Source organism: Mya arenaria, chromosome 16 (genome assembly GCF_026914265.1).
Source record: "Mya arenaria isolate MELC-2E11 chromosome 16, ASM2691426v1".
NCBI lineage: Eukaryota > Metazoa > Mollusca > Bivalvia > Myida > Myidae > Mya > Mya arenaria.
Window position 1 is genome coordinate 12,355,846 of NC_069137.1, and position 13,459 is coordinate 12,369,304.

Consider the following 13,459-nt stretch of genomic DNA (forward strand, 5'->3'; position numbering starts at 1 on the left):
TGTTGTTTTATTTTGAAGAAGATACCCCGGCCGCATATAGATTTCAACGCATGGAGCGAGGGAATTGATTCTGTGTTGCAAACCCTATCTGCAATCCATTGCAGGTTGATTTAACATACAGGGTTGAGTGAGTTATGTGATGTGCCAAAGATTGTTAAAATATGGGTTTAGTGATAAGCATCAGTTTAACGTATTACTGAAGCATGATAAATTATTTCTAACTTTTTTATGCAAAAATTGCCAAATGTTCACAATTCGGCGGCGTATATGTCTTTGAATGTGCCAAAACAGTTCTAAAACTTGTTCAAATTAACTTAATACGTGTAAAGTAAATGCATTTTAACAGTTTAATATCAATTCAAAACAGAAAAGCCTTTAAAACTGCATAAATGAGTAACACAGTCACCAAACAATTGTCTATTCATGTAACAATATTCCGCAAGTCAGGATCATGGTTAAACTTCACGAATGTGTTCACAAACAATCGCGACTTGTTTAATGGGTCATGTTGAATTTAAGTTTTGAATGTTCAAAACAGCACAATCAAATATTGTTCATGTCTGTTGTAAGTGAGACTTGATACTCACATCGGAAATGTATTTAACAGTCGTCGAATGCTGCACGTTATCCAGCAATTGCGGATAGGGTAAGTGTACATGTAGACGTTCTGACCGATTTTCGTTGCCATGCCATCATCATGCAGTATGATGGAACTTTCTGGGTGAGTGACTGTATAGATCGGCTGTGGTCAACTATCCTAATAAAAACAAATGACACGACATCTTGTTAACGGATAAATGTGAATGCATGTGGCATTATAGCCACTGATCGGCCCAGGCGGTAAGCCAATCATTATAGGTTAAGTTTTTTTTATGCACGTATGGTATGTTTGCTGTTATTGTATTTGAGAATGAAGTGTTTATATGTTATTGTCGTATAGTCTTGTTTGGGCCATTGCATCTTCATAGGTTACTGTTTTGACCAATAGATTTTTACCTGAAGTTTTCATTTTATTATTTATCTCATGATAATAGTTTGTCGATAAACTCTGAATAAGTTTAATCAACGTTTATTAAATAGAAAATATAAAGACGCTTAAAGAAGTAGAAGTTATCAGTTTACGATGGCTGTAAAACTGACATTGATCATAACATGTTAATAACATGCTAATTTATTTTCAAGGGAACTAACAATTTCTTGATAAGTCGAATAAGTCCAATCGGGTTAATTAACCTATTTTTCTATCTTTTTAAAAATATCATGCGTTAACACCAAACAATACACTATAAGATACTCATTTGAATATGACTATCCAACCCCAAAATATCAACGCCCAACAACAAACTAGAACATGTCATATTGTTCTATGCTTAATAACAATAGAACTGAAATGTTTATCATTTAATCAAGCAAATTCTTTAGATTTCACACGAAATGAAATGCCTGCCCATACGAAATGTGAACGAGTCCCTTCAACATCCCTTCAACATCAACAATATATGTCTCAACGGAGAGCACGTGGTTATTTGGCTCTGTTTCTTTCAGTGTATGGTTATAAATCTGTTATGGTTGATTGTAGGCTTCTTACGTCTCAATGGAGAGCACGTGGATTTTATGGCTCCGTTTCTTTCATTGTATGGTTATAAATCTATTATGGTTGATTGTAGGCTTCTTACGTCTCAATGGAGAGCACATGGATTTTATGGCTCTGTTTTGTGTCGTGTGTGGTTATAAATAGGTTTGGTTTTGGTAAAGACCTTTGCTTCTTACCATATGGATTGCAATTTCATGTCTAGGCAATGTATGTAACATCCTGTGCGAGGATTAAGATTGTGTTGTGGGACATGAAAATAATACTCATTACCTACTTTTGTTTTTCACGTTTATAGAAATGATAATGAAGGTTAATGAAACATTTCAAAGGAGTTAGTTAGGGTATTCTTTAGTTATCCTTATTATTATACGCCGATGGTTTTGTATATATTTCTGAATCAGAGGCATAATTAGTACTACCAAGCAAATTTTGCAGTTGATGGAAGTTGAGTGTTAATTCTGTACTAACGAAAGTTATTGCTTTCATTAAGGAATGAATAAGAAACGTTCTGTGTAATGACCAGAAAACAATACATAAATTTACAAATCTTGGATATGTGTTTACACCATGTGGATCTTTCTGGGCCTTATTCATATAGTATTAAGACCAGTCCTTAGGGTATTATTTAAGTTTAAACTTATGAGTTGTTTAATTGAGTATCCCATTTCGTCAATTAAGAATATACAAGACATGGTTGAAAAAACAATCTTTTATATTTATATTTTGATATCTCCCATCTCAATGAAGCCTCGTTTCCGCAAAATACCCTATGCTCGTGTCGGAATTAACCTATCTCACATTCTCGGTCATGGAAGATACTTATAATCTTGTATCAGTCGCTGTAACCTTCTTTATTATTATTATGTGATTCTTCGATTTCTTTACGCAATTAATATAGCACCTGGAATATAATTTAAAATGTTTTGTCATCATTTTATGGGTAATCATTCGCATTGTGCCTTGATATATTTGTAAAAAAAAAAACTCTAAACACTTTGTATTTTCCCTCTGCCAATAATCATCTTTAGGAACCCAATTTGCGTTGCATTAGAGCTGTGGAAAGATTGACATCTCGTTTCGATAATTATTAAGTTGGTAGGGGAAAACACTCTTTTTCAAATAAATACTTTTCTAACTTTGAAGATTAAGCATGACGTCATACAGGGATTTTGCTGCTAAATATAGAAAGGAATGAGCGACGAAATTAAATTAGCTTAGTTTCCGAGAAGTTCCCTTTCGGTACTAATAAGACTGCCTCATTAAATGTTCATGATAACGACACTTTCCCAGCGAAATGTCCCACGACGAAGTAAAACGTAGTACTGGGATATTGACGATGCCGGAATGTAACTTAAATGTATCTAAAAAGTGTCATATGGCTTTGTCTTGAATGTCATTTGCAATTATGCAATTGTATTTGACTTATTAAACAAAATGTAAAGGCTAATGATCAATTTCATTAAAAGTGACGTAGTTTGAATTCTTAACATCACTGAGTCCTTAGATGCGTACAAATATTGAGATAAAATGAATTAGTATAAGGTTAACAATGTAAATCATTTAAACAATGGCGAATATAGGTTACATATCATCATCATGCTGACAGTCGTGTTGGGCTGTCAACATCCCGACCAGGCTTCTTGTTATATAACATCCTAGACCGCATCTGACAAGCTACGACTCACGTACCAATGTGCTAGGGAATATTGCATTCATTTAACACTCTTTTTGGGGATACTTTGGTATACATGGATTAGTGACATTGGTGGTTGTTTCGTTGCATTATTTCATTTAGATGGTACTACAACTGCTGTTTTAACACGACTAGTGATATACAATAACACTGTGAATTCTTACTGACAAATGAACTATGGATAAAGTGGTTTTTCTTTTAGCGTTAATTGGTAAGTAATTAGAAGTTTGCGTTTTACCTCTTCCGTCTGTGATATATGTAGCCTTACTTACAATGTATATATATCTTAAAAGCTGGACCACGTGCCAATTTCTTTCATGACGGGCAAGATTCAAATGATAGTATACCCTTTTTAGCTGTCAATTGGTTCTTCTGTAAAAAATTTATATAAATATTGGGAAAGTTTGGGATTAAAAAAATGCTCTTAATAAAATTGAGAACGATCATGCGAGTCAACACTTCTTATTCTATCGCATTTTCAGCTCACAGTTTAGAAATTAAAATGTAGATAATTCTGGTATTGTCATGAATTAAGTTGTGTTCTAACCGAAATGTATAAGTGGATAAATATTACTTTAGGTCATTGTAGTAAATACCGAACCTTTCTATTAAAGGACTTGGAAAATATAATATGGCCTAATTTAATTAAGTAAAAAAATGTAGTATTATTTACCATTTCTAACGACTAATAAAATAATGAAGTAAAGTTTTCTATATCATAATATGGACAAAATGTAACTTTTAACTAATGTTATGTTAGGCTATTCACAGGAAGACTATTATTGGTCTATTTTCATATCGCAATGTCAAAGATGTGAAATCATTAACATTTTTTGTCAATAAAGCAGTTTCCTGTACCTAACTTCTTAATATTCAACTGAGCACATAACAAATGTGAGGTTGAATCTCATACACTACTTTAAACCCCAAGTAAGCTTCTGGTTTGATGACCTTTTCAAAGCGATGAAATGTTATAAGGTATTTGGTGCACTAACGATCCTGTTTTATGAATAAAAGACTTCATGTGTCCGCATAAAATGACAATTTCAATATCTTATTTGCTATAATAAATCGTAATGTTTGCTATAAAAAGAATGCAAATTTAGTAACAGAAAAAAACACAACGCATGCATTTTATATCAAAATTATGAAAACTTTTAATCCAACTCAACTTTATGAGTTATTACAATGGAACCTCAGGGTGACTTTTAGTTGCGAACAATTTAAAATGGCATTAGTATTTAAAATAAACACATACACATGTATAACAAACATTTATTTGAGTGATAAAGCCTTTCTTTCTGAATAATTCATTTATGTAAAATATTAATAACTGATAACACGATTGTAACAGTGTATGTAATAGCTGAACACGCACAAATGTTTAATGACTTGTGAATGCTAAAACATTTACAGTGATAAACTATCGTCTCCTTAGGTAGAAATACCGTGTTTTCTGCACCTTTAATAATATATTTTAAATTCAACTCGATATCCTTAATAAGAACCATTGTTTTCGATATTTATTTATTCATAGTCGGTAAATTAAAACAATTGTATTTATTGTGGTATAACTTATTTAGGAGTATGAGTGCATCTGTAAACAATGATTTGTTTAGTATTAATGTTCGAGCAAAATGCTGTAGGCCTAACAGACACTCAACGGGAGATATAAATATTACACTGGAAATATGAGGAACAAAACTGCAGTTGCCAACAAATTTAACAATGATTTGTTTAGAAGCAAATGTCCAAGGTCTAAGCGACACTCTTCGAGAGACATTAGAATTACACTGGAAATATGATGGACTAAACTGCAGTTGCAAACAAATTAAACAATGATTTGTTTAGAAGCAAATGTCCAAGGTCTTACAGACACTCATAAACGAGAGACATTAATATTACACTGGAAATATGAGGGACAAAACTGCAGCTGCCAACAAATTAAACAATGATTTGTTTAGAAATAAATGTCCAAGGCCTAAAAGATATTCATTAACGAGATTCATTGGTATGCCACTGGAAATATGAGGGACTAAGCTGCAGTTGCCAACAAATTAAACAATGATTTGTTTAGAGGCAAATTTTCAAGGCCTTACAAACACTCATCAACGAGAGACAGATAACGTCACATTCTAATTTCTTACTGACAGTTGTTTATTTTATAGCGGTTTTGTGTCTTTACGGAAGCTGCTTTGTTGTTGTACGTAACCTATTAACAATGACTTTTTTATTTGCATTCAAGTTGAAATTAAGCTAGATATATGCATTTATAGTAATAAAAGGAACTGAAATTTGAAACATATTTTGTTTCACTTGTTTTCTATAACGGAATAAGCTATTATGGTGGAAGTGTGGTATGTAAGTGGTGATTGTCCGGTTTTTCTCTCATTCTCGTTTGTTTTTATACTTTAATAGCTTTTTTTCTGCAATTTTAGTATCAAAAGCAAATTAATCATAATCAGGTGCAATAACGGGAAATTGTTTTTGTGCAAAACATGAGCGAGTCCATTAAGAAACAAAATAATTAAATTGCTATACAATTAAATACATTTTTTAATTGCCAACGTTTAATGTATCATGTAAAACTAGCGTCATTAATATGTTATTCAAAAATATAATCCATGCAATAATAACGGTTAATCAATATAAATTAAGCATAAGCATAATACCGATATCTTAAATACACTTACACATCTTTGCATCCTTATGATGGATGGCTTACCTTAAATGTTAATTCCTTGTAACCGCATGCCATTGTAGTATCCGTTGAAAGTGTAGTTTATGCTGGTAACACATATCTTAAATATTTGGTCAAATTTAAAAGATACATTGCTTTGTGTTAGTGATTTGTTTGTTTGTTCATCAAACCAAAACAATGAATGAGCACAGTTTATTCCTGTGTTAAGGGACTGAAACGTGATCGAGAAACTGGAGTTTTTTACAGGGACAGCATCATCAAGTTAAGGGGTCTCCTTGGAGTAATATATTGTAAGACATAAAAGCCCACTGATATTTTGTTGATCTGACTGAATGTACCTGAAAATCATATATAATTAAACAGTTTAGACACACACACAATATATCCAGCCAAAAGAATGCAGACAATTTGCTATGCATTTGAAAGTAATGTGAAAATGAGTAAGACGTCTTATTCCTGAGATATTAATATTGCAAAACTTAATGTAATTTATTAATACCGGAAATAATTTATTTCAGAACTGTCAAACTCTCAATGTTTGTGAATGATTGTCACCATGTTACACTTAGCTTATTGTCAACTTTGCACGCTTAATATGGAATAAAAAACATGAATGAATAAAGAAGCCTTTATCAAATGCTTATATGTGGATATTGAAATACATCATTTTAAGATATAACGTCTCTTTGTACTTAATATTTTGAAAGGTAAAAACGTTTAAGGTGTCACGTATTATTCTATTTTCGCTGTCTGTTTCACATGATCATAATTATGGATGATGGTATTCGTTACCGGGTTAGTAGGTGACCCGATATGGGTTACAGGGGCAAAGGAAACAATACCTGATGAGAGCAAAACTTATGCTTATGGTTCGTATATCCCATATACCCCGTAACGTGTTCATCACAGACACAACCTCTTAACATTGATCAATTTATTCGAAATAATTCATTTTTGATCGAAATCGTAAATTAAGACGCCATTTTAGTACGGTAAAATTAGTGGGCCAATATGGAAATATGTTGCGTCAGAGCGTGACCAGCTCTGGACTATGGCGTTGGGTCATTCATGTTTGAGGAGTGATACAGTTGATTATATGCTTACCGGAGGTTTGTAGTGGTTTGTCAGTGAAAGAATGATCATTCGGAGCTCCTCGGCCATTTTATCGAAAACAACCAAGATGTATTTGGACGGTTTACATAGTCAGACATTGGTACACTTTAAAAGTGCTAAAAGTAGAGCGCTTAGTAATTTAAATCGGCAGTTAAGCTTAATGATTTAACTCTTGGGAATCTTAATTATGTTTGCAATAATAAACTTCGATCAATAAAGACAAGCTAAAACACAACATTTGATTTATGTTATAATTCAAAAGTTTACGAACTATTTCTACTGATGTACCGGCATACATCCGAGGTTGTTTTCGATAAAAATGGCCGAAGAGTTCCGAATGAAAACTTATCATTCAGTACTGCATTTAACACTATTGACAAATTGTGATTCATGTAAAAAGAAATTCAGATGATTATTAGATTATTGTAACGTTTATTTCAATTTAATGAGTGCTCTTTTGTCAGTCTTCCAATGACGAAGCACAGTGAATGTTTGTAAAATGTACAGAAACTACTTTCACTTCAATAGGGTTGAAAATAATTTTAAGCGTCAATCTTCATGGATTATTAGATTTCAAAATGCAGTGAAAATTATAATGAGAAGTCCAGTAATAATCAGAGAAGTATAAACACTGTTTACCGTTTGCCCTACATATTCATCCAATCAGGGGCGCTAGGTTTTGAAAATACTTGTTTCTTGTTTTTCAAGAATCGCTACTCATTGTTGAATTCAACTCACCATGAGGGAGTAAATTGCTTTAACAGCGCATGCGCATATAGCAATGGCTACTGTTTTCATACACAAAGGGCAGTGTCAACGCTTATTTACGTGACGTCACCATATAATGGGCTGGTCATGCAATGATTGACAGGTCTTCCTGACTAGTGCACGGAATAATATTAGAGCTAGATGCAATTCTTGAGAGGCTAACATGGTCGGTTAGAATTCACTTAGGTTACTTATTCACGAACACATTTCTTATAACACTTTAACCTATTGTAAACGTGTGACGCCAAACACGGCCAACAGATCCCTTCAGAGAAAAGGGATCCGCTGGTCCTTATATGCAGTAAATTCTCAAACAACACAGAGCCCGGGCTTTGCTAATTTGCATATTACCAACCAAGTGAACATATGTACTATGAACGTACTTCCGTCTATAACGGAATGTTTTACTATGAACGCACATCCGCCGCATACAGCAGACCGTTAAACTATACTTAGAAACACAAAACTAGGGACAAATGGTGGTATTACCGCCTTGTAACGCCTTGTAACGGCCATTGACAAACGGGCTCATTGACATACGAGTTAACTTGGTGTCTAGTTTGGTGTATGTGTGTCTTAACACAACCTCACACTTTATTTCTTAAATAATTCAATAGTTAAAAATAAAAAATAAATGTTAGCTTTACACATTAATTGTTGACGTAACCTAAAAGCTTGAAAGAGAAATATTCACGTTAATACACCGACTGTAGTATAATCACGAAAACACATAACCTTAACTACGGGAAAATATCACTTCTTGGTTCAGGAGATATTCCAGAAAAATACATGACGTTATCAAATGTTGAATCTCTTTATCATTTATTTGTTTCTATATGAATCATATTTTCATATTCGATAATGATTTTGCTCATAATCTATTTACTGTCTAAACCTAATGTTCCGAAAATATATAAAAACTAAATTTTATTGCGTATAATAACATACAATGGCAACCTGACAGGCATCAATCAAACGTATTGAAATATTCGTGTCATGTGTTAACCTATTATTCTTTTAAATACATCTTACAATTTCCTGAATGATAGGCATACTTGGAAATCCCTGCACAGACTGCATATGTATCGTGGTCAAATCTTTCAGTTGAATCATGCATCTAATACGTTTGATAAAGTATTTCATCATGGAAAACAAGCAATCTGTTTTCAAACGCACGCGAGAATGATATTAAAATGTCATAGTTGACATTACAGAATGAAGACTATAGGTATGAAGCATACTAATTTCACCTATAAATATATAGACCTGAATTCAGTTTATGCTAAAGGTCATCCGCGTTAGCTCGTGTATACTTGTTGCATAGCAGCGCGTACACAGCGAGCGGGGAACCATAGCGGGAATAAATTTAACTGATAAACCTTTAACTACTTACTTAATCATGCCTTTATGGAAAATATTAACTGATTATAAGATTGTAACCGTTTACTTGATAAATGAAAACGCACAAATATTAAATGATTGGTGAGTGCTAACATATTTACAGTGATCAACGGTCGTCTAATAAGGTTTTGTGCATCTTTCTTTTAATTTTAACACCGTATTCTTCACAAGAACTCGATATTTATTCATCCTTTTTCGTAAATTGAATAAATTTATCAATTGTGGTGCATTTTATTTGAAAGTAAGAGTGCATCTTAAGTACCAAACTCGGGGAAGGGGTTTTAACATTATAAACATCCTTATACTTTACAAATACGCGCACTCTGCCGATTTTTAATCAATAAGGTTTAACATAGGCTTTTAACTATAACTTGTAAATATAGAAAAGGGAATAGTTACTTGGTTTTGACAAAACGCCGCAACGCTTAGCCCAACGCTTTCCAATAGTGATGTTTTGATAGCTGTGCAATGCTATTTTTGTTCAGCACCGCAAATCGAAATCAGGTAAATGTCAATGCGTCGGGTAACAAAATGGGACATGTGGTGTTATGCAGTCTACATAAGTACGCTTTAACAGAACTCTATCTTTCAATACATTTATAAAATGACATATTGTTAGGAAGTGACAGGTACTAATCGGCTACAGTCTGGGGCCTATCGAAATATATTTTTGATTCGCATTCTCTTTGCCAGTGTAAAGAACTGGAAAAAAAACTAAAATCAAACGTATCGCGCCTACAGTCTTTCAACGCTGTCAGCGCTTTTATTCTTATGCAGTTATAGGTTTCCTTGTTAGGTGTTTGTTTCAGCTACATATCTGTTCGGGCTTTTTCCTGAAGTTTCATTTGTGTCACTGTGTCCATACAGCAGAAAATTAGCAAAACAAAAAGCAGATTCAAGAACAGTTAGCGAAGGAAATTTTGAACTATGCGGAAACATTATTTCTTCCGCCTTAAAGATATAAGTCACCCACAAAAAACACAATTCACATGTCAAAGCCTTTCTGAATTTAATCCAGCATGAAGATGTTCGCTACCTCCTTTTTTTTTACCTGTCAACTTACAAGGAAGTGTTCATACAGAAAAACAAAATAGGATACTAAAGAACACGGAAAAACACGGAAAAACACGAATATCTACGGGAATGTACGGGAAAAAACGAAAGACAAAGATAAAACCAATAAGATTTTTTTGCCATAAAGGAGTTCGATTAGCATAAAAATGTTATAATTGTATGATTTAAAATCACGCAGTATAATTCTGTGTCCCATTTCAATTAGATATCTTAATCGCAAAACGTACTCTGCTGACCGATCGAAAACTCTCTTTTAGGTAAGGAAAGTAATTTATTCGATAAAGGTCCTTACGATGTTGTTTTTTCTGAATCGCAGTTTGGGAATTAACGATTTTTCGCCTACCGCTCTTATTTGCAACTAGGCCAATAAAGTAATATAGATGTAAAACATCTTGTAATTAAACGTAGCGCGAAATTCCAAATGAAATCTTTTTAAAAAATGTATTTCAATAATGTATGGAATAATAATATTTTATTCACAACTTTATTAAATAGCAAGCACTATATTCGTGAGTTGTTTATTATTTTAAAGTGTTGTTCTTTTTTCGGCTTCACTGTGATTTGCGAATCGGAACGTTAACATGCATACTGGTAACCGTCGCTATACAAACAACTACTATGCGGATACATTGCAAAGGTATGCACGCATTCCGCGCTCAAGTTATTGAACGTTACCCTTAACTACACGATACAGAACATAAACGTTACACGCATTCCTCGGTATTGCAAGTACAGACTTGGACTTAAGCGTTCAAGTATAATGCTAATAAATCAGTTCCAGGGTGTCCTAACTATTATATATAATATATGTATGAATGTATGTATATATGGATTAATAATATATTATTACCACACTTAAATGACAATCCTAATTAATCACACCACTTGTATGACAATCCTCAAATTGAAAAGCCATCGTGATTGTCAAAGTTGAAATGCAACAGCGACAAAGAAGCGCATTGTAGAAGACAGAACATTAAAACAAATCACCATCTGACAGGTTTTGAGCGCAATTGATTAAGCGGTTAATTTGCATTGAACACAGTATAAATTTAATAAAAAGGGCAGGAATTTCAGCTATTATTATGTATCTTAGTCACGCATTTCTGAATGACTTACCCTTTGTCTGTCTTTGAAATTAAAAGATGACATGAAGTAAAATCGAAATGATTAAGAAAGGGCGGAATGAGCGTAGCGAAAGAGCCCTTCTTAATAATTAAGTTATTACTTCAGGTCATCTAACTGACTTACAGTTGCATTGGCTTACACATTGACAACGCAAAATCTGAAGCACGGAGTGTGTTTCAGATGAGTGGCAGTAGGCGGACCTGTGAAAGTTGGCCTTTATGATTAAGCCTAATACAAAATGATTGCCTATAATTATGCAATTGTATAAAATTTAGGTTGTATTCTAACTCCTGTTAACTTGTATATATTTGTGTTCCTATCCGTATGTCTTGTTTGCCTATCCGTCTACATTCTTGTTCCTCCATCTGTATGTCTGAAAGTCTGGCCATTGGCTTATCAGTCAGTGTACGCATGGACTTCTTACACATATTGAATATATCAGCACATCATAACATAGTCGATCTTTAAAGTTAACAACGAAGCAGTTAAAAACGCTGTTAACTTTAGTTAACAATATTGCCTAGCTATTTCTGGATTCGATTATGCTTTTACGATTGAAATAGTTATTATGTTTTGGGTGCATTCGTTAGAGTTGATCTACGTTAAATGATTGAATATAAAATTTGAGAAATCCTCGATAATCATTGAACCACACAAAAATATAAACATCACTAATAATTGTTCAGACAAGTGTTAGGTTACGTACAATGATAATGAACTGTATTTTCGGATTTTATTGTTTTAATATAAATATTATAACTGCAATAAACATTGTAAATTAAAGGGTATTTGCTCAAAAGACCGTAGTCCCTTAAGGGAAACACTTCATCATACCCTGGTAAAGCTAACATAACATCACAACATAAAAATGGCAAATGTGATCAACACATTACTGCCAAATAAGTTGAAATTATACAATCTCGACAGTTTTTTACACGATCCCATGTATTTCGCACGAATCCACTTCCCCAAAAATACATTTCAGACCATTCACTTAGCAGTAACACTCTAAGTCAAAATAAAACATACACATGTATAACAAACATCAATTTATAAAACTTACATAATAATGCATTTATGCATTTGAGAAAAACATTAATTACTGATAACAATATTTTAACCGTGTATTTAAAAGCAGAAATCGCAAATCACATATTAAAAGATTGGTAAATGCTAAAATATTTACTGTGGTCTATAGTCTCATATGCTAAAAATACCGTGTTTAATGCTCATTTCAAACTAAACTCGGTATCTATCATAAGATCCATTGTTTTCTACATTAATTCAACCTTTTTGAAATCTCAAAAAAATATTATAATTTGTGCTTAATCTTATTTGGGAGTGAGAGTGCATCTTAAACCTTTCTTGATTGTTGGATCCAACCTGCGAGTATAGTCACCTGCATCGCACGTTACCCTCCTTTATTAACAAATAAAACTCAATAACTTGACAGATTTGACAGAATAAACCGAGACGGCACATTTAAACAGCATTAAGCAGAAACAATGTCTTAGAAAAAGTGACATTACTGAAGAGTGTGACGTCATTCTTTTCTTAATACACTGTTCTTTAAATCGCGCTGTACATTGTCGAAAACGCTAAATTTATGGCGATCCACTTTGTTTTTGATGTTAAGTTTATGTGATATGACTTTACAAACAAAAACCAACAAATAAAACAATCAACAATATTTATCGGATCATTTTTTTTAGTTTTATTGTATTATCCTTTTTTCTTCAACAGCCCTTGTTCGATGTCAAGTGCCACCAAGTACTTCCGAGGCCCCATTGCCAGTATCAGGAAATGCATCGGATAATGCAGCAGGAAGTGTTGTGTCGACACCGCAGACCCCTATTCCCGATCCACCTCTGCCATCTCCGGTATGATCCGCATTTACTCGGGAATTTCCATGTTTCTTAAACTGTAATCATCGTTACCCGCCGTATGAATTGTATTAGAATATATACATAAGTATTAAAACTGTGGT

General features: G+C 33.3%; 1 protein-coding gene across 2 annotated transcripts in view; it reads left to right on the forward strand.

The window, feature by feature from the left end:
* Positions 1–3,230: 3,230 nt before the first annotated feature.
* The window catches only part of LOC128222482 (trithorax group protein osa-like), a 60,811-nt gene continuing 50,582 nt past the window's right edge, over positions 3,231–13,459 (forward strand). Inside the window, exons 1-2 of one of the 2 annotated variants that reach the window (XM_052931504.1) lie at positions 3,231–3,498; positions 13,216–13,352. In XM_052931504.1, coding sequence (XP_052787464.1) covers positions 3,465–3,498; positions 13,216–13,352 — 171 coding nt within the window. In that variant the 5' untranslated portion in view covers positions 3,231–3,464. The remainder of the gene's footprint in view (positions 3,499–13,215; positions 13,353–13,459) is intronic. The other variant, XM_052931503.1, reaches the window with a different exon arrangement.